Source organism: Pongo abelii, chromosome 19 (genome assembly GCF_028885655.2).
Source record: "Pongo abelii isolate AG06213 chromosome 19, NHGRI_mPonAbe1-v2.0_pri, whole genome shotgun sequence".
In the NCBI taxonomy this organism is placed as follows: Eukaryota; Metazoa; Chordata; class Mammalia; order Primates; family Hominidae; genus Pongo; species Pongo abelii.
In genome coordinates this window covers 92,124,547-92,149,430 of record NC_072004.2, presented here as the reverse complement: position 1 = coordinate 92,149,430, position 24,884 = coordinate 92,124,547, and the positions used below count along the sequence as shown (strand labels likewise).

The window sequence follows — 24,884 nt, the reverse complement described above, 5'->3', positions numbered from 1 at the left end:
CCAGCACTTTGGGAGGCTGAGGCAGGCAGATTGCCTGAGTTCAGGAGTTCAAGACCAGTCTGGCCAACATGGTGAAACCCTGTCTACTAAACACAGAAAAAAATTAGCCAGGCGTGGTGATGGGCGCCTGTAATCCCAGCTACTCAGGAGGCTGAGGCGGGGTATCGCTTGAACCCGGGAGATGGAGGTTGCAGTGAGCCGAGATTGCGCCACTGCATCCCAGCCTGGGGCAACAGAATAAGACTCCATCTCAAAAGAAAAATAGGTCCATACACTGGCTGAAACTTCCACAGTGGTTAAAAGCTAGTTGCCCGTAGATAAAGCCTATTTCACATTTTATAGTTTGGGGGCTCTTTTCATCAACCACCACTAAAAGGAAATGCATGGCCCACTTAGTATCTATCATGCAGTGCTGCAGAATTCAGCTCTCCCTGTTGCTGGGGAGTCTTGTTTGTATATCTTCATTTAAAAAGAAGCACTCCATCTAATATCTTGGTTTATATCACAGATCAGCTCAGGCACTGTAATTTTCCCAAAAAAGTATTAAATGCATCCTCGGCAAAAACTGGAACCGTGTTTTTTTTAACATTAGGCCTTATGTTTGGCGTGATACCTGACATGCCCGTCCTGTGTTTATTTAAAATAAAGAGTGGGTGGGGAGTGGTAGGAAAATATGTTTTTGGTTACAACGTATTTATCTCAAAATCCACTGTTCAGCAACAGAGGCCTGGGAGGATCTGGAGAAACAAAAACAATAGCCTTCATTTCCTTCATTGTACCCTCCCAGCCTGCACGCATTCTGGAATTGTGCAAAGAAGAAAGTCTGGTAAGAGGAATAGCGTTGACCAAGGACCTGCAGCTGAATTTCAGGTGTAGGGGCGGGGGAGCCATGTTACTGTTACAGGGAGCCCTGTGTTGAAAGCTGCTGGCCTCAGCTCCGAAGGGAGCATTCACTGGCCAGGATCTGGAGATGTCCTCTGTGAAAGTGCATTAAGACAACCCTGAGGATTAAAAGCAACTCCTGACATGCCTATAAAAACGGCAGCGGCTGAACGTAATCCGGCTTTATGATTGCTTTACAAGCCAATCCAGGCTGCCGTTTCCATGAAGCTTCCCGGGTTTGCTTGTCTCTCTGCATTCCCCAACTAGCACTTATATTTCCAAAATGCTCTAAGATGAACTGCCGTACCAAGGCCAAAGATGACAACCTAAGGGCACCTCATACAGTATTTCAAATTGAACCTGAGCTAAATTGTGCCCCAAAGCGTCAAGACTGCCCAGGCCGGGCAGGGGTTGGCCCTCCTGTGTCTCCCAGGTGGTCAGGGCTCTGCCCCCTCAACACCCCCGCCCGCAGCCTGTGCGTCACCCCCGGGGGCCGGAGGGGGCGGGGGCGGGGCGCGGCGACGGGGGCTCCGCCCCGGGGCGGGGCGCGGCGACGGGGCGCGGCGGGCTCCCTCGGGGTCCCAGCTAGCCGGCACTCGGCGGTCGCGGCGCGATGGAGGCGCCTGCCGAGCTGCTGGCCGCGCTACCTGCGCTGGCCACCGCGCTGGCCCTTCTGCTCGCCTGGCTGCTGGTGCGGCGTGGGGCGGCCGCGAGCCCGGAGCCTGCCCGCGCGCCCCCGGAACCCGCGCCCCCGGCCGAGGCCACCGGGACCCTGGCGCCGTCCCGCCCCTGCGCCCCCGAGCCGGCGGCCGCGTCCGCGGGGCCGGAGGAGCCTGGAGAGCCCGCGGGGCTGGGGGAGCTCGGGGAGCCTGCGGGACCGGGGGAACCCGAAGGGCCAGGGGATCCCGCGGCGGCGCCAGCGGAGGCGGAGGAGCAGGCGGCGGAGGCGAGGCAGGTACGCACCGGGGCCCCCGCGGCCCCCTCCCCACCCCCGGGGCTCGGGCCGCCGCTGCCGTTCCCCGCCGAGCCAGGTAGCGGGGCCGCGGCCTCCAGCCCAGGCTGCCCCCGGGAAGCGCAGAACCCGCGGCCCGCAGGAAATGCAGGTCCCGCCATGCTAAGCCGCAGTCCCGCAAACTCGCCGCCCTCCCCCAGAAAGTGTGGCGAGGGGCGAGCCCGAAGGAGTTTGTTTGAAGGTGTTTTGCTCTCCCCTCCCCTCGGCCTCTCCCAGCCCAGGGCGTGCTCCGCAGCTGCTGGCTCCCAGGCCTCGCGACCAGGGCTTGGAATTTTGCTCCACACCCATCTCTGACCCCTCCCGCCCACCGGTTCCCAAATCCACGTGCCTGTGGCTTATTTCAAGGCCTGCCATGAGAGTTATCTTGATGTTTAAAAAGTAGTACTTTCGGGGGGCGAGGGAGGAAGGCTGGCTTTTCTTTTTCAGCCAATTTGAAGTCCAGATTTCAGAGTCAGTGCTGTGGCGTTTTGTGAAGCCCGTAGGCTGGGACTGAAAGAAAAGGCACCCGATCCCAGCAGTCCTTTTTATTGTCGTTTTCAAGCTACACATCTCCTAACACCCTCCTACCCCCACTCCCCCGGGTTGTAGGTAAGCTGGGCCTGGATGGAGTGAAGATGCAGGATAAAGCCCTCCTGGAGCACCAGTGAGCACCCCAAAGCGGCCCTCCCTGCCTCTGCCCCAGGCCTCCCACCATGCTGTCCATCAGCTCGGCCTTGGCCACCTTGTCCTGCCTGTGGATATCTGAGAGGAGTCGGATTTCCCTCATCCACTCATCCCAGCCCCTACACTGTGTGCCCATGTTCCCTGGAGTTCACCACGCTTGGCTGGTCCAGGCCACCGCCAGGGTCTCCGAGTCGGATTGTAATCCCTTGTTCTTACCCCTGAGCTCCTTTTCTTGGAAGGGAGGAGAGCCGGGATGCCCGTTGTCAGCGTGTCTGCGTGCCCACTCTGTCCTGTGCGGGACACAATGGTTTACCCTGGAAAGAAGCCCTTCGGGGCAGGAGGAGGCAGCCAGGCTGTGCTCAGAGGCATTTCTCTTTGCTGAGTAAGTGCGCCAGACCCCCTCTGAGCAGGCGCTTTGCTTGACAAGTGGGTGACTAATTGTGTCATTAGAGAGGATTCTAACCAGCCACATTTAATGGGGTGGAGGGGGGCAGGCCCTGCCGTTCTTGCTTGGGGTGGGCTTCCAGACCTCACGGGGTGATGGTGGAGGGGGCGCGGTTTGGACATGTGCTGATCTGTTGTGTTTGCTCCCATATTTGGGATTCCTGCCTCCATCGAGGTCTCGCGGGAGCAGGAGAGGCCTTTAGACAGTTCTGGAGCCGTCATGCACCCTCAGTCAGCCCTGGCCTTACAGGGTTGGCCCGTTATCACCCACACCAGGCTCTGGACTGAAGTCAAAATGTCCTTTAGCGGCGCCTTGTCTTATCTCAATCCTGTGGGACACAGCGCTTAAAGAACTTTCTACAAGGCTTTCGGCTCTCAGCACATGATACCTACAGGAATAGGTTCAGTGGTGTTTAAATAGGGCCCCTCGCATAATTTGCCTCTGTCTGGGTGAATGCACGTCCTCTGAAGCTGAATGGGTGCTCTGAAGGACAAGGCAGTATGGGGGTTCGCGTGCCAGGCAACCCCCATGACATAGGTGCCAGTGAGGATGACTTGAGGCTTGTGTCTGTCCTCCCGCTAAGGCACCCTCCGGAGAGAACCCACCCCACAGGAGAATTCAATTGAAGTCAGTGCCCTTCCCCTTTGGGCTCAAGTCCCCAGGCCTTCCTGAGCTGGCCAAAGCTCCCCCAAAACTCCTCCCTGCAAACATTAAGCCAGGTGTTGTGGGGACACAGATATTGTGTCATCCCACCCACTCCCAGTGGTGGCATTAACCTAAGAAGCTGCTTAGAAATTGTCTTGATGAGCTTCGAGTCAGTGACAAGAAAAAAAAAAAAGGAAAAGAAATTGTCCTGAAGTGGACTCCAGCGTTTCCAAGAGCTTCCAGTGCTTTCTTCTGATGATCACACTGCTGGGGCTTGGAGGACAGATAGGGAAAAACGCTCCCTGGGGAAGATAACTCAAATCGGGGTTGGGAAGTGGGGTGATGCCCTCTGCCAGCCTCCTCCCTCCCTCCCTCCCTCACTCCCTAAGCGAACCCCACCAACAGCGAAGGAGGAGGGCAGCTCCACCTGCTGTTAGCTCAGAAGTCACTGCCCTGGGGAGCAGCGTGTAACTCACCTCTCCCCTCCCTCTTCATTTTCCATTAACTGCTTCCTTTCTAATCCGGTCCTCTCCCTTCCCAAGGAGGCCTGGGCGGGCTGGGGCAGCTGCTGCCTCTGACTACAAAGCTGATTATTGAGAAGGATCTCTCGCCCCGGGAAGCAGCCTTTAGCTGCTGTTGGGGATCGCTCAGGAGCGTCCTCTAGTGCACGGTGCCCTCTTTGGCCAAGGACAAAGTAGTGGGGAGGAGCCACTATAGGCTGAGACCCTGGAAATGGACCAAAGAAATGGGGATGAGATCAGTGCAGCTCTTGCCTCCCCAGGGCAGCACAGGCCAGGGCAGGGAGGCCGAGGAGAAGTGGAATGATACTGCTAGAACCTCTTTTCTCTCCTAAGGATTAGCACAGGGTGGGCTGTGAGGAAGCATTACAGGCAAGTCCTGTTCACACAAAGAATCATGAGCCAACGAAGTCGAGAACAAGAGCCGGCCTCTTTTCAGGCCAGGACTCAGGGCTTTCTTGGTGTTCCTGTGTAGGTTGGGGTTTTAGGATTGCCAGGCCTCTTACCTAATGGACTTGTGGATGGGAGCAAGGCTGGATGGTCGGATTCCCAAACAGTGGTAATTGGCAAAGTGTCAAGGGTCATTTGAATAACACCAGTTAAATTTCTTATCTGTGCCAGGACTCAGGTATCTCGGTACTTGGGGCCCAGCTCTGCTCATAGACAGACTTGAGCCCAGGCGTGATGGCTCACACCTGTAATCCCAGCACTTTGGGAGGCCGAGGCGGGAGGATCACCTGAGGTCGGGAGTTCGAGACCAGCCTGGCCAACATGGCGAAACCCCGTCTCTACTAAAAATACAGAAATTAGCCAGGCATGGTGGCGCGCGCCTGTTATCCCATCTACTCAGGAAACTGAGGCAGGAGAATCACTTGAACCCAGGAGACTGAGGTTGCAGTTGAGCCAAGATCGTGCCACTGCACTCCAGCCTGGGTGACAGAGCGAGACTCCGTCTCCAAAAATATAAATAAAATAAAAGAGTACTTTGGGAGGCCAAGGTGGGTGGATCACAAGGTCAGGAGATCGAGACCATCCTGGCTAACACGGTGAAACCCATCTCTACTAAAAAATGCAAAAAATTAGCCGGGCGTGGTGGCCTCACCTGTAGTCCCAGCTACTCAGGAGGCTGAGGCAGGAGAATGGCATGAACCCAGGAGGCAGAGCTTGCAGTGAGCCGAGATCCCCGCCACTGTACTCCAGCCTGGGTGACAGAGCAAGACTCCATCTCAAAAAAAAAAATAAAAGTAAAGACAGAGTAGGGACTTCCTGCAAGGCAGTGGGCCAGTGTCATGAAGCACACAGAGAGACTCTTCTAGATTTAATTGGGATTTAGGAGATTAAAGCAATATGACAAATACAATCTTGATCCTTGATTGGATTCTCGATCAGAGAAGGGAGCTATAAAGGACATACTGGAGATAATTGAGACATTTTTTAAATGAATGGCTGTGTTAGGTAAGCTTATTGAATCAACGCTGAATTTTTTGTGTACGATACCGGCAGATGGCTGTGTAAACAATGTCCTTATCCTTAGGAAGATGCAGGCTGAAACATTTTGGGATGACATGTCATGATTCAAATAGTTACATGCACACACACACACAGTGTGGGTGTGTATATAGAGAGAGAGAATGCAAAGATGGCAAAATGTTAACAATTGGTGAATCTAGGTGAAGGGTGTATGGTATTCATTGTATTATTCTTTCAACTTTTCTGTAGGTTTGGAATTTTTCAAAAGAGAATGTTGGAACAAAGAAGCCAACATTCTTCTTTGGGAAATTTCTTGGGAAAGGGGTTGGTTTTTCAGACAGTCTGGTGGTGGTGGTCTGAGTGAGTAGCACAGCCTCCATCTGTCTGTCTTCACCATGTGACTTGGCCCTGGTTCCCCCGAAGTCACCCTGCTGTCACGTCCACCTGTGTGCTCTGCCCTCACCAACCTGTTTACCATAGGTGTGGGCTCTGGAAGCTGCAGAGACCCCAGCCTTCCCAGAATGACCCAGGAGCAGGTGAACTTCCCCATCATCTGTCCTGCCTTTGTGATGGCAGTGTGGTCCTTTGTGATGGCGGTGTGGTCCTTTGTGATGGCAGAGTGGTCCTTTGTGATGGCAGTGTGGGCCTTTGGGATGGCGGTGTGGGCCTTTGTGATGGCAGTGTGGGCCTTTGGGATGGCGGTGTGGGCCTTTGTGATGGCAGTGTGGTCCTTTGAGATGGCAGTATGGTCCTTTGTGATGGCGGTGTGGGCCTTTGTGATGGCAGAGTGGTCCTTTGTGATGGCGGTGTGGGCCTTTGGGATGGCGGTGTGGGCCTTTGGGATGGCGGTGTGGGCCTTTGGGATGGCGGTGTGGGCCTTTGGGATGGCGGTGTGGTCCTACTTTCTGTTCTCTTAGCAAAATCTCAGAAACCAAGTAGTGGAGGGCCAAGTAGATATTTGCCAGTTATTTATATCATTTTAGGTCCTTGTCTTTAAGCAGCTTAGGCTGATATATCAAAATACCACAGACTGGGTTGCTTTAACAACAGGCATTATTTCCTACACTTTTGGAGGCTGGGAAGTCCAAGATGGAGGTGTTGGCAGATTCCAGTTTTGGTGAGGGCTCTCTTTTTGGCTTGCAGACAGCCACCTTCTTGCTGTATTTTCACATGCCAGAGAGAGAGGGATGTCTCTTCCTCTTCTTATCAGGGCCCTCATAGCATCGTAGGGACTCCACCATTGTGACCTCATCTAAATCTCACCTCCCAAAGACCCCCACCTCCAAATACCATCACACTGGGGGTTAAGGCTTCAACAGATGGATTTGCAGGGGACACAAATATTTAGTCCAGAACAGGCCCGGTGACTTACTGGGGGAAAAACTAGAAATAATCCAAATGTTCATTAATTAGCACATTGGATTCATCAGCAAATTAGTATGAAATAAGTAAAAAGGTAGAACATAAAATATTGTATTCACAATAATTATAACGATATAGAGCAACTGAATAGAAGATGCCTTGGAGGGCTGTAAGTAGAGTTCCCTGTTCAGTAGTTCCAGTGGGTATTTTTTTGTAAAGTTGTTTGAGCGCATAACTTAATTTTTTTCCATATATGAAAGAAGTCCAGGGGCTTTCCTAATAGCTAAACTTTGTTCTTTCAGAGAGAAAGAGTCTTGGTTACAGACTAGTGTCAGCTAGAATTTTCTGCTTAGCAAGAAGGAGTACGTTTTTAAAGAATATGTCTTGAGAAAAAAGCCACCTAGCTTTGGAGAGCTAGAAATGAAATGGTGAGCATGCAGACAGTTTCTTTTTTGTAGCCCCGCTCTTTCCCAGTCGGCTCAGACCACAGTGTGGGAGGAGGGAGACTAGCTTGGGCCTCTGGTAAACAGTCTTCCGGAGAAATGCCAGATCCCTGATGGTTAGGAGTATTTCTGGAACAACCTGCGTTTGGCCACACTAAGCTTGCCACTGTTAAGTACAAATGTATGGAACAGGATGAGGAGGTCAGGCTCAGAAGCCCTTTCTCTAAGGGGGCTTCATGCAGAGATGTTTCCAGCATTCTTTTTTTTTTTTTGAGACGGAGTTTTGCTCTTGTCGCCCAGGAGTGCAGTGGCGCAATCTCAGCTCACTGCAACCTCCACCTCCTGAGTTCAAGCAGTATTCCTGCCTCAGCCTCCCGAATAGCTGGGATTACAGGCATGCACCACTATGCTTGGCTAATTTTTTGTATTTTTAGTGGAGACGGGGTTTCACCATGTTGGCCAAGCTGGTCTTGAACTCCTGACCTCAAATGATCAGCCTGCCTCGGCCTCCCAAAGTGCTGGGATTACAGGCATGAGCCACTGTGCCCGGCCCTGTTTTCAGCATTCTTATTGCTTGCTGCTTGGTCAAAAGGCTGGAAAGGGCCAAGCGCGGTGGCTCATGCCTGTAACCCCAGCACTTTGGGAGGCCAAGGCAGGAGGATCACTTGAGTTATGGAGGTAGAGGCTGCAGTGAGCTTTGATCGCACCACTGCACTCCAGTCTGGGCAGCAAGACCCTGTCTCAAAAAGAGAAAAAAGCTGGCCGGGCGCGGTGGCTCACGACTGTAATCCTAGCACTTTGGGAGGCTGAGGTGGGCGGATCACAAGGTCAGGAAATCGAGACCATCCTGGCTAACACGGTGAAACCCCATCTCTACTAAAAATACAAAAAATTAGCCGGGCATGGTGGCAGGTGCCTGTAGTCCCAGCTACTCGAGAGGCTGAGGCAGGAGGATGGCATGAACCTGGGAGGTGGAGCTTGGCAGTGAGCTGAGATCGCGCCACTGCACTCCAGCCTGGGCGATAGAGTGAGACTCCGTCTCAAAAAAAAAAAAAAAAAAAAAAATCTGAAAAGGAAGCTGGAGGGTGCTGCAGCAGTCATTCTAGTCATTCTGTTCCCTGCTACAGGGCGGTAGAAGCGATGCTATTTTCTTTTTCTTTTTTTTTTGGAGACAGTCTCCCTCTGTCGCCCAGGCTGAAGTGCAGTGGCACAATCTTAGCTCACTGCAACCTCCGCCTCCCGGGTTCAAGTGATTCTCCTGCTTGCCTCAGCCTCCTGAGTAGCTGGGATTACAGGTGGCCACCACCGCGCCAGGCTATGATGCTGTTTTCTGGACACAGGGTTACATTGGCTAAAAAAATGGCTACATGAGATTTAACGGCCCAGAGAAAACCCATTGCAGGACTCATGGAAGTTGTTTATCTTCAAATGTTGCCTCTGAATTGCCATAGAACTTACAGAAGTGATTGTCCACTTTCCAGGCATCAGCTCCAGTTTTTTGTTTTTCTCAATGTATTCTTTTTTTTTTTTTTTTTTTTGAGCTAGGGCCTCAGCTGGTCCAGTGGTGTTGAGTTATCAGAACTTGTTAACATTAGTGTCACTAAACTTGATATGCAACTCCCTACTGCTAAAGTTAACTGGCTTAAAAAAAAAAAAACAAAAACAGAGTCTCACTGTGTCGCCCAGGCTGGAGTGCAGTGGCGCAATCTCAGTTCACTGCAACCTCTGCCTGCTAGGCTCAAGCCATCCTCCTACCTCAGTCTCCCGAGTAGCTGGGACCACAGGCACACACCACTACGCCTGGATAAGTTTGGTATTTTTTGTAGAGATGGGGTTTCGCCATGTTGCAGGTTGGTCTCAAACTGCTGAGCTCAAGCAGTCTGCCAGCCACTGCCTCCCAAAGTGCTGGGATTACAGGTGCGAGTCACTGCGCCCAACCCTTCAGCTCCAGTTTTGTGGCCTGTGTATGTGTGTATTTAACGTTTTCAAGTGAGAACTCCTTGCGCTCATTTATAACCCGCTGACCAACCTGACCTCTGGGTGAGACAACCCTGGCAGATTCTCAGCAAGGGCCTTCTTATGTGATGACCTTGGTATTCATCGTTTTTCTCCCGGCCTGATTCTTATTTGCTGAGGACTCAGAGTCTGAGATAAATCTCGCTGTTTTGAGACAAGGTCTGGTTCTATCACCCAAGCTGCAGTGCAGTGGCGCAGTCTCAGCTCACTGCAACCTCCACCTCCTGGGCTCAAGCCATCCTCCCACTTCAAGAGAAGAAAATGCCCCCAGCCCAGTGGTGTTCTGCTGGAGATCAGCAGGAAACCCTACTCCATAGTCAAGTCAGCCGTTAGCTTTTCATGAAGTTCTTCTATGGTGAGGCCTCCTCGAGATATATATATATGTATTTCAAGAGGGAGTCTCGCTCTGTCACCCTGGCAGGAGTGCAGTGGTGCAATCTTGGCTCACTGCAACCTACCCCTTCCGGGTTCCAGAGATTCTCTTGCCTCAGGCTCCCAAATAGCTGGGATTACAGGCACATACCACCACGCCCAGCTAATTTTTGTATTTTTAGTAGAGATGAGGTTTCGCGTGTTACAGGCTAGGCTGGCCTCAAACTCCTGCCCTCAAGCAATGCACTCGCCTTGGCCTCCCAAAGTACTGGGATTACAGGCGTAAGCCACTGTGCCCGGCCCTCAAGAGATTTTAAAAACCGACCACTTGCCTTCTTCTTCTTCTTCGTCTTCTTTTATTTATTTATTTATTTAAAGAACCAGGCTGGGGCGCATTGGCACAATCATAGCTCACTGCAGCCTTGACCTCTCGGGCTCAAGGGATCCTCATGCCTCGGCCTCCTAAGTAGCTGAGACTGCAGGTGCACACCACCACACCCAGCTAATTTTTAAACTTTTTGTAGAGATGGTGTCTTGCTATGTTGCCCAGGCCTGGTCTGGAACTCCTGGCCTCAATCCAGCCTCCTGCCTCTGCCTCCTGAGGCTCTGTTATTACAGATGTGAACTGCTGTGCCCAGCCCTTATCTTCTATTACTATATTTCAAGCTAGTCATGGTCAAAATTGTTCAACCTGGTTTTCCCCCATAAAATTAAGTCATTTTCTCCAACCCTCTTCCATCAGATTTTATTCATCTCTTAGTTTTCTTCTCTGTCCTATATTTTCTCTATCTCAAAATGTAGCACCTAGGATTCGACCTGATATTCCCTGATAGGGGTTGCGGAGAGTACAAATTGCTGCCCAAGAGTGTTTTGTTGTTATTGTTGTTTTCCTTTTCTGTTTTTTAAATGAAGCTTTTGGTGTCCTCTAAATCCTCTTTGTAGGAACTTGCCAGAAACTGTTAATCTGATAGGATTGAATCTGGCATGCTCCAGTCATCTGAGCAAGAGTTTGTTTAGGCTTGTGAATGTGCCCTTGATTGGGATGTGAGGTTGGAATGCAGGACGATGCTTTTGGTCTGGACATTGGAACGCGGCAGTCGGCCCTGGGCAGGGGTTGGGGCCCGGATGGGGTCGGCTCCTCGCAGGAACAGTGATCTGGTATCTCCCCAGACACCCCCACCCACAACGTAGTCCCTCCTTGTCGGTGGCTTACCCAGCACACTCCCTCTGCTCTTTGCCCTGCTGGAAGAGCTCATGCCCATAGTATCAACTGCAGGACTCCTGGACCAGGCCTGCCTTGCCGCCTTCCAGAACACACCTGCCGCCCCCATCCCCCTGATCAATAGCTGATGGTGCCCACATCTATACACCCAGCTCTCGCCTCCCCTGAGCTCCCTAGCCCCTGGCTTGTCTACGTGCATCTCAGCCCAACACACTGATGAGTGCCTCATTTCTGCTGCCCCTCCACCCGGCATTCCTCATCTCATCCCGGATCCATCCCCCCATGCTCAGCTGCTCAGACCAAAAGCCCAGGCCTATCCTTGTCATCCCCGCCTCCCTCACACCCTGAAGACCTGCTGTCTGCAATTCTGGTCACCTATCTCCAGAGTGTGTCCCAAGAGCAGCCCTCCCTCCTCTCATCTTTCTGGCTCCTGCTTCGGTGGCTGTTCAGTGACCTCCTCACTGGTCTCCCTGTTTCCCGTCCTCCCCGCCCCTGCCAGGCTCTTCCAGCAACCAGCATGACCTTCCTAGCACAGAGAGCACACCCCACGGCCCCTGCTCACAGCCCTCCGTGTGCAATTCCAAACTTTCCACAGCTCCAGGCCCAGGAGCACCCTGCCTACTCGGCATCTGCTCCCAGCCCCCTGCAGCCACAGACTCCTTTCTGGTGCTTAGACCTGCCAGCCCTGCGCCCATATCAGGACCCTGCCCAGCACATCCCTCCCTGCCTGAGCCTTCATGCAGTCGGTCCTCACCTCTCTCCTCTCCGTGTCCTTGCCCCCGTGAGCAGATGTAAAGTCCCACCCGCCGCCCGCCCACTCTCTCTCTTTCGCCAGTGCATCGTCACGTTTGGCTTTCTTCATAGCACTTCATCCGGTCTGAGGTCATCTTTTATTTCAGTGTGCCTTGTCTGCCGCAGTGGAATGCCTGTTCCGGAGAGCAGGGCCCTTGCCCGCCACGCCCCAGCTCCTGCAACAGGCCTGCACGCAGTAGGCACCTGTTGAATAAATATGCCACAAAAAGAAAGGACAGAAATCGCTGTGGGCTCCTGCCTAGAGGCAGGTCCTGTCTCTTTGTCTCCCACCTGGGGCAGCAGGAAGGTGACTTGTTTCTCTCTCTGCCCAGGCCTGTAGCCCAGCGCCCTGCACAGCCACCTGCAGTTCTTGCCCTCGCGCTGTTACGTTATGCCCCAAAGAGGAAGACTGCTCTGTAAGGTAGTGAGTTTCCTGTGCCAGAAGTGTTCAAACAGAGATGGGATACCAGCAGTTCATCCAAGGTTCCATCAGCAAGTATTTTTCCTTAGGCGGAAGCCACACTAGATCAGTGGTTTTCTAACATTTTCTAAAACACTGGATCCTGGCCGTGTCCGATGGCTCACGCCTGTAATCCCAGCACTTTGGGAGGCTGAGGCGAGCAGATCACCTGAGGTCAGGAGTTCGAGACCAGCCTGGCCAACATGGCAAAACCCAGTCTGTACTAAAAATACAAAAAGCCAGGTGTGGTGGCGCATGCCTGTAATCCCCACTTGGGATTAATCAGCTACTTGGGAGGCTGAGGCAGGAGAATCGCTTGAACCCAGGAGGTGGAGGTTGCAGTGAGCCGAGATTGTGCCACTGCACTCCAGCCTGGGTGACAGAGCGAGACTCAGTCTCAAAAGTAAATAAATAAAAAATGATAATAATAAAACACTGGATCCCTTCTTGCCTCTTCAGTGTCTTATGGAAGCCCAGGACATAAAGCAAAAACAGAGCTGCTCTGGATGGCAGTCTAGGCCCCTTTTACTCTGTCCCCTCCTCCTTGCAGCAGTCTCTGCAAACCTAGGGTAGAATTAAAGGGCCTCCAAATCAGGTCCTGTGACCCTGGGGGACCCTTGCCCAGACAGAGGAAGGAGAGGGGTGCAGAGGTGAATGTGGAAGGACAGATCACATTCCTGAGGCCATGGTGCAAAGAGCACCCCAAGTCCCAGCCCACCACCCCTGCCCAGTGGCACCCTCGGTTCTTAGCCATCGAGGGGAGAGACCTCACCCAATCTGATGGCAGAAGAATCTGGAAGTAGAACTTGGAGAAACAGAGATTACTGAAATTGAACAAGGTCAGGCAACGTAGGCAGGTGGCATGGGTTTTGAGCAGGAAAAGCATTATGAAGTTGGCATTTGAAGATGTTCTTAAAGCTGGATGAGGGCTGAGTGTGGTGGCTTCTGCCTGTAATCCCAGCACTTTGGGAAGTTGAGGCAGGAGAATGGCTTGATCCCAGGAGTTTGAGACCACCCTGAGCAACATAGTGAGACCCAATCTCTACAAAAAATAAGAAAACTAGCTGGGTGTTGTGGCACACGCCTGTGATCCCAGCTACTTAGGAGGCTGAGGGGGGAGGATTGCTTAAGCCCAGGGAGGTTGAGGCTGCAGTGAGCCATGATTGCACCACTGCACTCCAGCCTGGGCTACAGAATGAGTCTGTCTCCCCAAAAAGGATGAATTGGAGGAGAGCAGATGTAGGTGCCACCTGAAGGCATTGAATGGTTGTAGCAGGAGAACAGAGAATAAAGGGGTAAAGCCAGAAGCCTGTTGGAGTGAAGGGGAGACTCTAGAATTCAGAATAGAAAGGAAGTCAGGGCTGGGCGCAGTGACTCACGCCTGTAATCTCAGCACTTTGGGAGGCCGAGGTGGGCGGATCACTTGAAGTCAGGAGTTCAAGACCAGCCTGGCCAACATGGCGAAACCCTGTCTACTAAAAATACAAAAATTAGCCGGGGATGGTGGCGTGCACCTGTAATTCCAGCTACTCGGGAGGCTGAGGCAGAAGAATCTCTTGAACCCGGGAGGCGGAGGTTGCAGTGAGCAGAGGTCGCACCATTGCATCCCAGCCTGGGCAACAGAGCAAGACTCTATCTCAAAAAAAAAAAAAAAACCCCAGAAAGGAAGGAAGTCAGGTTGGAATCAACATTCCCAGGCCATGTTAAGGTGTCAGAGATGCTGTGGCTGCCAAGAAAAACTGGACAAGTGAGAGGGGGACAGTTTGAGACTTGGGTTACTAGGTTCTGGACAGAAGTTCCTGGGACATGCCTCATCCAGTAGCAAATATGGATTTAGAGAGTGGAGCCTGCGTGTCCCCAGCCTGGAGCTGTAGTTTGGAGGGGGAGATGGCTGAGTTGTTTTGCCGGGTATGGAGGAACAGAGGTGACCCCTGCCTCAGCCTGCCCTCCCTGCCCACCACCAAGCCCCCGGAGCTGGCGCCAGCTGGGCTTTGCTGCTTGCCCTGCAGCTGATGCTCCCCCGCCCCCGCTGCAAAAGATGAGCAGCTGATTGGCTAATGGAGTCCTTCTGGAAGGAGTGAGAGCGTTGTCAGGCACTCTGGAGGCAGCCCTGGGCCTGGCCCATTCTGGGGTTGGGGAGCCTGGGCAGGCCCCTTGTCACCTTCCTGTTTCTCCATCCTTGCCTGCTGCAGGCAGGGGAGGGACAGGTGTCCCCTTGGGAGTTAGGAACGGCCTGCCTCCTGGAGCCGCTGTCCTCTAAAGTCATTCTGGATTAGCCAGTGGGATCGATGCAGTCACAGCCTGTGGCAGCTCTGGTGGCCACAGGGCCACAAGAGACCTTCTTTGCACTGCCCCACAGCAGAACCATCTCCTTGGGCAGCAGACACAGGCAGAAATCTGTCTCTATCACTCTGTCTCCCTCTGTTAGTGTCTCTCTCTCTCTCTCTCCCCTCCCCCCTCTTATGTATCCCTCTCTTCTCTCCCCTCCCACCTCCCCTCTCTCCCTCTCCCGACTTCAGCACTTCGCATCACGCTTGAATTAGCTTGAATCAGCCAGGGCAGCCATAAATGGCAGCGTGCAGCCTGCAGGGCGTGAGCTTGGTTCACTGTCTCTCCCAGCTGCTGCAGCCTGGCCGGGCCCCTCAGCTTGGCCTCCGGGGCACCCTGGTCCTAGGCTCCTAGCACTGGGGAGGCTGTCAGGAGGCACGTCCCCTTTGCCTTCCCCCTCCCTCCTCCACCTCCTCCATTGGAGGGAAAAGCTGAATTAGAAAATTATCCCAGAACATGACATTAAAACGTGGTCTCTATTCAGTCATAAAATGCTGAGACTCTGATCAGTGAAGTGATGGAGCTTGGGCTCAGCCCAGCCTGCCCTGGGGACCAGCCAGGGTGACGCCAGCTGCCTGTCTCAATTCACTATTTCCATGAAATGGATTGACTTTCATCAGAAACATGATGTATTCATTTGCCAGGGCTGCTATAACAAAACGCCACAGACTGGGCACCTTCAGCAACAGACGTTTCTTTTCCCAGAGTTCTGCAGACTGGAGGGCCAAGTTCAAGGTGTCCGCGGGTTCGGGTCCTCCTAAGCCCTGTCTCCCTGGCTTGCACTCGGCCGCCTTCTCCGCCTCATGTGGTCTTTCCTCTGTGCACTCACAACCCTCATGTCTCTGTGTGTGTCCGAGTTTCCTCTTATAAGGATAGCAGTCCTTGGGTTAGGGCCCACCCTAATGGCCTCATTTTAACTTAATCACCTCTTTAAAGGCCCTATTTCCAAATAGAGTCAGGCTGAGAAGTAGTTGGGGCTAAGGCTTCAGCATATGAATTGGGGCATGGAACACAGTTCAGCCCATGAGCCGAGTAGCCTGAACACTCCTGGGACCAAGGGCATGGACAGGAACTCCGCAGTGATGATGGCCTTGGGTGAGGTTTGCGTCAGCGCTCAAGCAGCTGCTCTGTTCTGTTTCCTTTAAGACCTCAGGAAGAATCAGCTGCATACTCTGTTGGGTTCGTGCCGCCTCCAGGAAATGATCCTGGTCGCACCCACCGTGGCACAGCTGCCTGATGGTGGGGAGGACTCAGACCATGAGACCCTGGAGAGATTGCCTTTGGCTGGTCGCGCCTTCACGGATTCATTCAACGCTGAGCTGAAGGCCAGATGCCTTTAGCATCGCAGTTTGGGCCTTTATCGTCGCTCCCCTGAGCTCTGTACCCTCCTCAAGGTTCCTCCTGCCTCTTCTCTTGCCTCTATCGCGATCCTCCCACCTCAGCCTCCCAAGTGCAGCTCTCATCCTGTTTGTCCCTGTTTGTTTTTTTGTTGTTTAAAAAATTTATATTGATACCTGTTTATTTTTTATTTTTATTAATTTTTTTAGAGGCAGGGTCTCCCACTGTCACTCAGTTGGAGTGCAGTAACACCATCATAGCTCACTGCAGCCTCAAACTCCTGGACTCAAGCGATCCTCCCACCTCAGCCTCCCAAGTACCTGGGGCTACAAGCACATGCCTCCACCCCCGGCTAATTTGTTAATTTTTTGTAGAGATGGGGGTCTCACTTCATTGCCCAGGTTGGTCTCAAACTCCTGGCATCAAGCAGCCCTCCCACCGCGGCCTCCCAAAGTACTGGCATTACAGGTGTGAGCCACCGCACCCAGCCTTGTTTATCCCTGTTTGAAAGCTTCAGGTGGCTTCTCACTTCCTGAGGAATGAAACCAAACGCTTTAGTGTCCTGTATACGATCCCTGTGGTTGCAGACCCTGCATTTCTGCGCACTGTTTCTTTCTTTCTTTTTTTCTTTTTGAGACAGAGTCACACTCTGTCACCCAGGCTGGAGTGCAGTGGTGCGATCTGGGCTTACTGCAACCTCCGACTCCCAGGTTCAAGAGAGTCTCCTGCCTCAGCCTCCCAAGTAGCTGGGATTACAGGCACCCACCACTACACCCAGCTAATTTTTGTATTTTTTTATTAGAGAGGGGGTCTCACCATGTTGGTCAAGCTGGTCTCGAACTCCTGGCCTCAAATGATCCACCTACCTTAGCCTCCCAAAGTGCTGGGATTACAGGCATGAGCCATCACACCCAGCCTCTGTGCACTATTTCTGCCTCACACCCACCCTGCAATCATACCCAAGTCTGTGGAGCCACTGGAAGAGCTGAGGTGTTCCGTGCCTCCATGCCTTTACATGGGCTATACACTCTGCCCAGATGCCCTTCTCTCTGCATCTGCCTGGCAAGCCCATATCAGACCCAGCATGGCTTTCTCATGCACTCTAAGGCCTTCCCTGCTCCCCACAGACACAGCTGAGCACCCTTTCCTCCAGGCCCCCACCGTGCACATTCCTGAAAACATAGCTGCAAATTTGAATGTGCCAAAGCGGAAGGAAAGATGAGCGTGCTATGAGGGAGGCATGAAGGTAAAATCCTTAGTGCCAGCTCTCTGTTGGGCACAGCCTTAAATGATGGAGCTCTGATATTTCGCACAAGGTTTTGCTTTATCCCTTCCCATCCCGTTGCACACACACACGCACCTGAAGCTAAAGAGTCACCCCTTGCAGAAGGGTTTGTGTCTTTGTCTCAATTGCACTGTGTCTGAAACCGGCACTTCTTACTACTGGAGTCAGCACTTTCACTTTTCTGTTGTGTCCACACTTTTATAAAATCAGGGCAAAATGCAGTCAACACTGGTGGTTTTATTGTTTTGTTTTGTTTTGTTTTTAAGACAGAGTTTCGCTCTTGTTGCCCAGGCTGGAGTGCAATGGCGTGATCTTGGCTCACTGCAACCCCCATCTCCCAGGTTCAAGCAATTCTCCTGACTCAGCCTCCCAAGTAGCTGGGATTACAGGCGCCTGCCACCATGCCCAGCTAATTTTTTGTATTTTTTAGTAGACCCAGGGTTTCACTATGTTGGCCAGGCTGGTCTCGAACTCCTGACCTCAGGCGATCCACCCACTTCAGCCTCCCAAAGTGCTGGGATTACAGGCCCCCGGCCCCCATTATTTTTTTAAAAAGTAAAACACCACAGCCAGAAGCAGGGAGGCTGAGGCAGGCAGATCCCTTGGGCCCAGGAGTTCAAGTCCAGCCTGGGCAACATGGCAAAACCTCATCTATACCAAAAATACACAAATTGGCCAAGCTTCGTGGCCCATGTCCTGTAGTCCCAGGTACTAGGGAAGCTGTGGTAGGAGGATTGACGGAGCCTGGAAGGGCAAGGATGCAGTGAGCCGAGATCGCATCACTGTACCGCAGCCTGGATGACAGTAAGACCCTGTCTCAATAATAACAATAATAATAATTGGAATTCATTCAATTATTATTAGTATATTCTTTAAAAGCCTAACAAGTTACCCAGATAAAAGTGAGGCTGTTATTTCCAGTAGAAGCCTAGGTGTGAGGCCCTGGGATGCCTCCGTGGGGTGCAGTTTGAGAACCACTCAAAAAAACATTCCATGGCTATCCAACCCTTGACTTCGGCGGAGCTGAGATCTGATGCAGGCAAATTTGAGATGTTCTTGGCCTGCAAAGTCTCAATGTGGTGAGTCGTGGACAGGAGACATGTCAGTGGATGGTGGACACGGTGGTCCAGGGGCTGTGGGAGTTGGAATGGAGCGGCTCTGAGGCAGGGAAAGGCAGGGTGGAATGGCCTCAGGACAAGCACACGGTGGGGGAGGGGGCTCTCCAACGAGCCTCTCCACCCGGGCCCACTCTAGGCAGCTCACTGCTGTGGTCCCAGAGGATCCTTGTCCCCCAGGCAGAAATTGGGCTCCTGGGCCTATGCCCCCGCCCATCCAGATAAGTAGATGGAAGGGGGAGGGTTTGACTGCCCCAACTGGGGCCACGGGATTCAACAGACAACTTCCAAAAGAACAGGGGATTTCTGCACAGACAACACAATAAATGGCCAATTCAGCAGTGTTTTCAAGCTTTTTTTAATTAGGTGTCACAATAAGAAAGAAATTTTAAATTACATCCTGTATATAAAGTCACACAACTACACCAGAAGTTTTTTGTTGTGTTGTTGTTTTGTTTTCTTTTGTTTGAGACAGGCTTTCACTCTTTCACCTAGGCTGGAGTGCAGTGGTATGATCTCGGCTCACTGCAGCCTTGACCTCCTGGGCTCAAGTGATCCTCCCACCTCAGCCTCCGCTGGGACTACAGGCAGATCCCACCATGCCCAGCTAATTTTTGTAATTTTTTTGTAGAAATGAGGTTTGACATGTTGCCCCGGGCGGTCTCAAACTCCTGGGCTCAAGCAATCCACTTGCCTCAGCCCCCCAAAGTGCTGGGATTACAGGCATGAGCCACCTCGCCTGGCCCCAGAAGTTTTATAAACCAGTATCTAACTCTACCACACACAAAACACTGTTTGTCTTTAATTTCTTTTTCTTTTCTTTTCTTTTTTTTTTTTGACAGAGTCTTGGTCTGTTGCCCAGGCTGGATTGCAGTGGTGTGATCTCAGCTCACTGCAACTTCTGCCTCCCAGGTTCCAACAGTTCTCCAGCCTCAGCCTCCCAAGTAGTTGAAGCAGTCGTGCATCACCACGACCAACTAATTTTTGTATTTTTAGTAGAGACGGGATTTCCCCATGTTGGCCAGGCTGGTCTCGAACTCTTGACCTCGTGATCCACCCACCTTGGCCTCCCAAAGTGTTGGGATTACAGGCATGAGCCACTGCGCCCAGCCTTGTCTTTTGTTTCATTCTGGGATACAGGGGTGTCCCCAGAGTCTTAGTGCAGTTTTAATAACTTCAGATGTTTAAATGTACAAACCTACAAAACATCAGTTGAATATTTACTTATTTAAATTTCTTTTCCACTTAGTTTCCTGACAGTCAAGTGCTAGATTTTTCATTTTAATTCTCTGCATGTGCCAGTGTCTGGATGGACAGGCAGGCAAAGGAGCCCTTTCCTGGGCTGAATTGACCTCCCTTGAGGTCACATGTGCACAAAATCCAGTTCTTTGGAACATAGTGAAGCTGGAGTCACCAGTGCAATCTTTTCCCGTCACTGACCAACGGTCGATAAAAGGTTTTTCAAAGTTTGAAAACAACTAGAGCCATGTATAGCACTAGAGGGGGTATTGTAAGAATCTGAGTAAGAGATATCAAGGTATTTTAAATGTAAATAACCTTTCAAATGTCATTTTTTGGTACATTTGTAGTATCTATACTTCTGAAGTTATTAAAGCTTCAAACTTCACCAAGACTTTGGTCGCCCATTTTTTTTTTTTTTTTAAATAATACTAGTAAGGCCTTCTCATTTGCTTTCCTGACCCATCAATGGGTCACGACCACAGCTTTTTAAAAATCAGACTTGCAGGCCGGGCATGGTGGCCCACACCTGTAATCCCAGCAGTTTGGGAGGCCAAGACGGGCGGATCACCTGAGGTTGAGAGTTCGAGACCAGCCTGACCAACATGGAGAAACCCCATCTCTACTAAAAATACAAACTTAGCCAGGTGTGGTGGCACATGCCTACAGTCCAAGCTACTCGGGAGGCTGAGGCAGGAGAGTCGCTTGAACCTGGGAGGTGGAGGCTGCAGTGAGGCAAGATCGCACCATTGCACTCCAACCTGGGCACCAAGAGTGAAACTCTGTCTCAAAAAAAAAAAAAAGGAAAAAATGAGACTTCCAAAGTCAAGTACAATTTTTTTTGTGTGTGTGTGACAGGGTCTCACTCTTGCCCAGGCTGGAGTGCAGTGGCACCCCCATGGCTTACTACAGCCTCAACCTCTTGGGCTCAAGCGACCCTCCTGCCTCGGCCTCCCAAAGTGCTGTGATTACAGGTGTGAGCCACTGTGCCTGGCCCAGAATCTAAATGTGTACCAGCCTCTCTCTGCTCAGGAGGGCTTGGGCACGTCAGCTGATACCGGGTCCTTTGGGGATACGGATCTGCCCCGGCTGATGGACTCCTCGCCCTGGATTGCAATTATTTGTCTTTCCTACTGGACCACGAGCTCCGAGAGACTGTGCTCATTGTTGCTGTTGTTTTTCATTTAATCTGTGTCCTTTGCACATAATAGGAGAACTGGCCTCCTGTCTATTCTTGATATTGCGCTTAGTTCCGGGGCCCTGCCCTGACTAGGTCAGTGACTGTTTGCCTGTCATTAAAGAGAGACATCAACCATGAGAAAAACCAACTGTTTTTCTGTCCATGCACACAACACTCCACAGAACCCTTCACTTCTGCTACCAAATATGAAGCCAGCCCCACCCCTACAACCAATGCATTCTCCAGCCACCCAGACACCAAGTGGGTGTCCTCCCGTTCAACTCTGACACTAACTGCCTGGAATCAGCGCAGACCCCACAGGTTAGGGCCCAGTCCCACAGACTGCCCCCCACTTCAGGGGCCAATCACAAGTATCAGGTCCCCTTGTTCCCCACACTTTGGTCCTACTTGGCTACAAATCAGGGGTTCCGTGAACCCCTCAAGTTGAGTAATTTGCTGCGGCATCTTACAGAGCTCAGGGAAGCACTTATGTTAACTGGCTTATTAGAAAGGAAGTCATAAAGGCTACAGACGAACAGCCAGATGAAGGTACCTAAGTAGAGTGAGGTCCAGTAGGGTCCTGAATGCAGGAGCTTCTGTCCCCATGGAGTTGGGGTACGCTACCCCCTGCGCACAGGAATGCATTCAGCATCCTGGAAGCCCCCCAAACCCTATCGGGATGTTGACGGAGGCCTCATCACATAGGCGTCATCGATTCTTAACTCAATCTCCAGCTCCTCTCCAGTCTCTGGAGGAAGCTGGGGGGTGGTGGGGCTGAAAGTTCCCAGCTCCTCATTGCAGCTTGATCTCTGTGGTGATCAGCCCACCCAGGAGTCACCTCATTAGAACAAAAGACACTCCTGTCACCCAGGAAATTCCAGTGGATTTAGGAGCTCTGTGCCAGGGACTGGGATCAAAACCAAATGTTAGAACAAAACATGCTGTTAGCACCCCTGTAACTTAGGAAATTCAAGGGATTTAGGAGCTCAGTGTCAGGGCTGGGCATGGTGGCATGCACCTGTGATCCCAGCTACTCCAGAGGCTGAGGCAGGAGGATCGCTTGAGCCCTGGAGGTCAAGACTGCAGTGAGCTGTGATTGCACCACTGCACTCCAGTCTGGGCAACAGAGCAAGACCCTGTCTTAAAAAACAAAATAAAAACTGTGTCAAGAACTGGGGGCCGAAACCAAATATATATATGTTTAGGATGTTACATTTTTTCTACTTTTTTTTTCCAAGTGATCCTTCTGCCTCAGCCTTTTAAGTAGGTGGGATCACAGGTGTGTGCCACCATGCACAGCTAATTTTTAAATTTTCAGTAGAGGCGAGGTGTACACTATGTTGCCAGGCTGGTCTCGAACTTCTGGGCTCAAGCAACCCTCCCACCTCGGCCTCCCAAAGTGCTGAGATTGCAGGCATGAGCCTCTTACTTTTTCTTTTTTTCCTCTTTTTTAGAATATATAAGAAAATAAAGGAAAAATGGGGTCTTTGGATCTGACTGTCCAAAGACACCATTAGCATTTAAAAAATATATTCAGTCATTCATGCATATTAATGGAAAGTCCAAATTATACTGAAATGTATAAGATGGAAAGGAAAAGCTGCCCCCCAATCTCCTCTCCCAAGAGGTAGCCACTGCTGACAGTTTCTCGTGGGCCCTTCCAAAAAACAAGCCTTTTCTCTGCATTTTCAAGCACATGCGTACACTTCCACTTTGCCACTTACGGCAAGATGACTGCGCTGCTCACGTGGGGCTGCTGCTTGCATTTTTCCCTCCATTTATCTTGATGCACTTTTCACGTCAGCACTTATCAACGCCTCCCCTTTTTTTTTTTCTTTTCTTTTTTTAAGGTGGAGTCTTGCTGTGTCACTAGGCTGAAGTGCAGTGGCGCAATCTCGCCTCACTGCAACCTCCGCCTCCCGGGTTCAAGCGATTCTCCTGCCTCAACCTCCCGAGTAGCTGGGATTAAAGGCACCTGCCACAACACCCAGCTAATTTTTTTTGTATTTTTAGTAGAGACGGTGTCTTGCCATGTTGGCCAGGCTGGTCTCAAACTCCCAACCTCAGGTGATCCACCCACCTCGGCCTCCCAAAATTCTGGGATTACAGGCGTGAGCCACCGCGCCCAGTCCCCAGTTCTGTCTTTTCAACTGCACGCGGTCAGAGTCGTTATATAAAAATCCTGATGGACATTTCTCCAGTCTGGAGCAGATTCCTAGAAGTGGGTTTGCTGTGTCAAATGGAGCGGCTCCTCTTCCTGCCCCCTGAAGAGGCCTGCCTACCCCGACCTCAGCCACAAAGATACTTTGCTGTGCAAAATTTGGGAAATATCAGGACACCCAGTCACCACTTCGCCATAGATAGCACTGAGTCTCTGTGTACGAACTGCTCAAAAGGGAAGAGGCTTTGTTGCCTGCGCAGCTCCCCCCGGGCGGCATTTTGTGTAGTCAAGGAAGTCTCCCAGGCCGGGCACAGTGGCTCACTCCTGTAATCCCAACACTTTGGGAGGCCGAGGCAGGCGGATCACCTGAGGTCAGGGGTTCGAGACCAACCTGACCAACATGGTGAAATGCTATCTCTACTAAAAATACAAAAAAATTAGCTGGGCTTGGGTGGCGGGTACCTGTAATCCCAGCTACTCGGGAGGCTGAGGCAGGAGAATCGCTTAAACCCAGGAGGCAAACATTGCAGTGAGCCGAAATCGCGCCACTGCACTCCAGCCTGGGCAACGAGAGCCAAAACTCTGTCTCAATAAAAAACTCAAAAAAAACAAAAACCAAACAAACAAGAAGTCACTCAGAGGAGCTCAAGGCCCCTCTGGGTTTGCCACTTCTGACCCGCCATGGGGCTTGTAAAAACTTCGCCTCCCAGCACAGCTCAATGTTTTGTTAGGGAGCCTCCCTGTGAGCGGCTGACGCTGGCTGGGCTCCATGGGATCAGCTGGGGCTGCTCATTCATTCATTTCCACATCTACCCACTGGGCTTCCAAGTTGAAGTTCTTGGGGCCCCCATGTCCCCTCCCCACGACCTTCAGTCCCACAGAGCCCATGGGCACAGCACGTCGCTCTCATCCTCTGACATTCCTGCGAGCTGAAGTCACTTCTTCCTTCCACCAGGGCCATCCCGGGCCATTCCTCTCATCATCTGTTTATTGTGTCTCTGTGTGGGAGAGAACTGGCTGAAGAGGTGGGGCTCCAGTTTTGGGAACATGGACACTGAGAGAGTTGGGGATGGAAAACAACATAGAAGGAAGCAAAGCCAGAGGCTGCGAAGGCCATGCTGCCTGGCCCTGGTCCCAGACAGACACCCCAGCCAGCTTTCCTGTTGCACCGTTTGTCTACTCGCCGCAGCGACGCAGTGGGAGTCCTGGGCCCGCTTCTCCAAATGGCACACAGAAGCCTCAACAGGCACCCACCTGGGGAAGGCCAAGGCCGAGGGCTTGGGGTGCACAGTCAAGAACACGCCTCAGCTCAGCATTTGTGAGCCGAGTCACTTTGGCCCATCGTTTGTATGCAGCCCCCATAACCACAGGGCAGGTGCTGCCGCAGGGCGTGGACAGGCTGGACCTTCGAGGCCCTCCTCTGTCTCCCCTACCTTCTGCCCCCCACCACTTCCCATCACCCAGTCTGTGCCAAGGGCACTGACCCTGTCCTTGTCTTGCAGGAAGAGGAGCAGGACTTGGATGGTGAGAAGGGGCCATCGTCGGAAGGGCCTGAGGAGGAGGACGGTGAGTGGGACCTCTGCGCTCATGACGGGGCCTGACTGTGTCGGGGGTGGCCTGTGTTCTGCTGGGGATCCCAGGAGCTGGGGTTCGAGTGCCAAGGGGAGGGATGGGGTGGGACAGTGGCCTGAGTGGGGCATGAGAGGTGAAGTCTGGCGCCATGGATGTCCTGCCCTGGCCTGCCTGTAGCCCTCCCTCACGCCCCTTGCACTTTGGGGCTTGGCTTTCCCATCCCGGGGCCCCTCTTGGGAACACACTACACGCCCTGCCCGGCTCTGTCCTGCACTGCCTCCTAACTCCCCTCTTGTGACCGACCGCGCTGTACATTTCACGATTCTCTCCAAACATCTCTGACCTATTTTACTGAGACGAAAAC

General features: G+C 52.1%; 1 protein-coding gene across 5 annotated transcripts in view; it reads left to right on the top strand.

Annotated features, from left to right (window-relative positions):
* Window positions 1-1,160: 1,160 nt before the first annotated feature.
* MXRA7 (matrix remodeling associated 7) overlaps window positions 1,161-24,884 on the top strand; it is a 35,773-nt gene continuing 12,049 nt past the window's right edge. Inside the window, exons 1-2 of one of the 5 annotated variants that reach the window (XR_010138355.1) lie at window positions 1,161-1,837; window positions 24,451-24,514. Coding sequence is in view for 4 of the 5 variants with exons in the window: in XM_063718990.1 (XP_063575060.1) it covers window positions 1,496-1,837; window positions 24,451-24,514 (406 nt within the window). In the remaining variant the exon portion in view is untranslated. Of the gene's footprint in view, window positions 1,838-24,017; window positions 24,267-24,450; window positions 24,515-24,884 lie in introns of those variants that run through there. The other 4 variants (XM_063718990.1, XM_024234733.3, XM_002827876.4 and 1 more) reach the window with 4 other exon arrangements.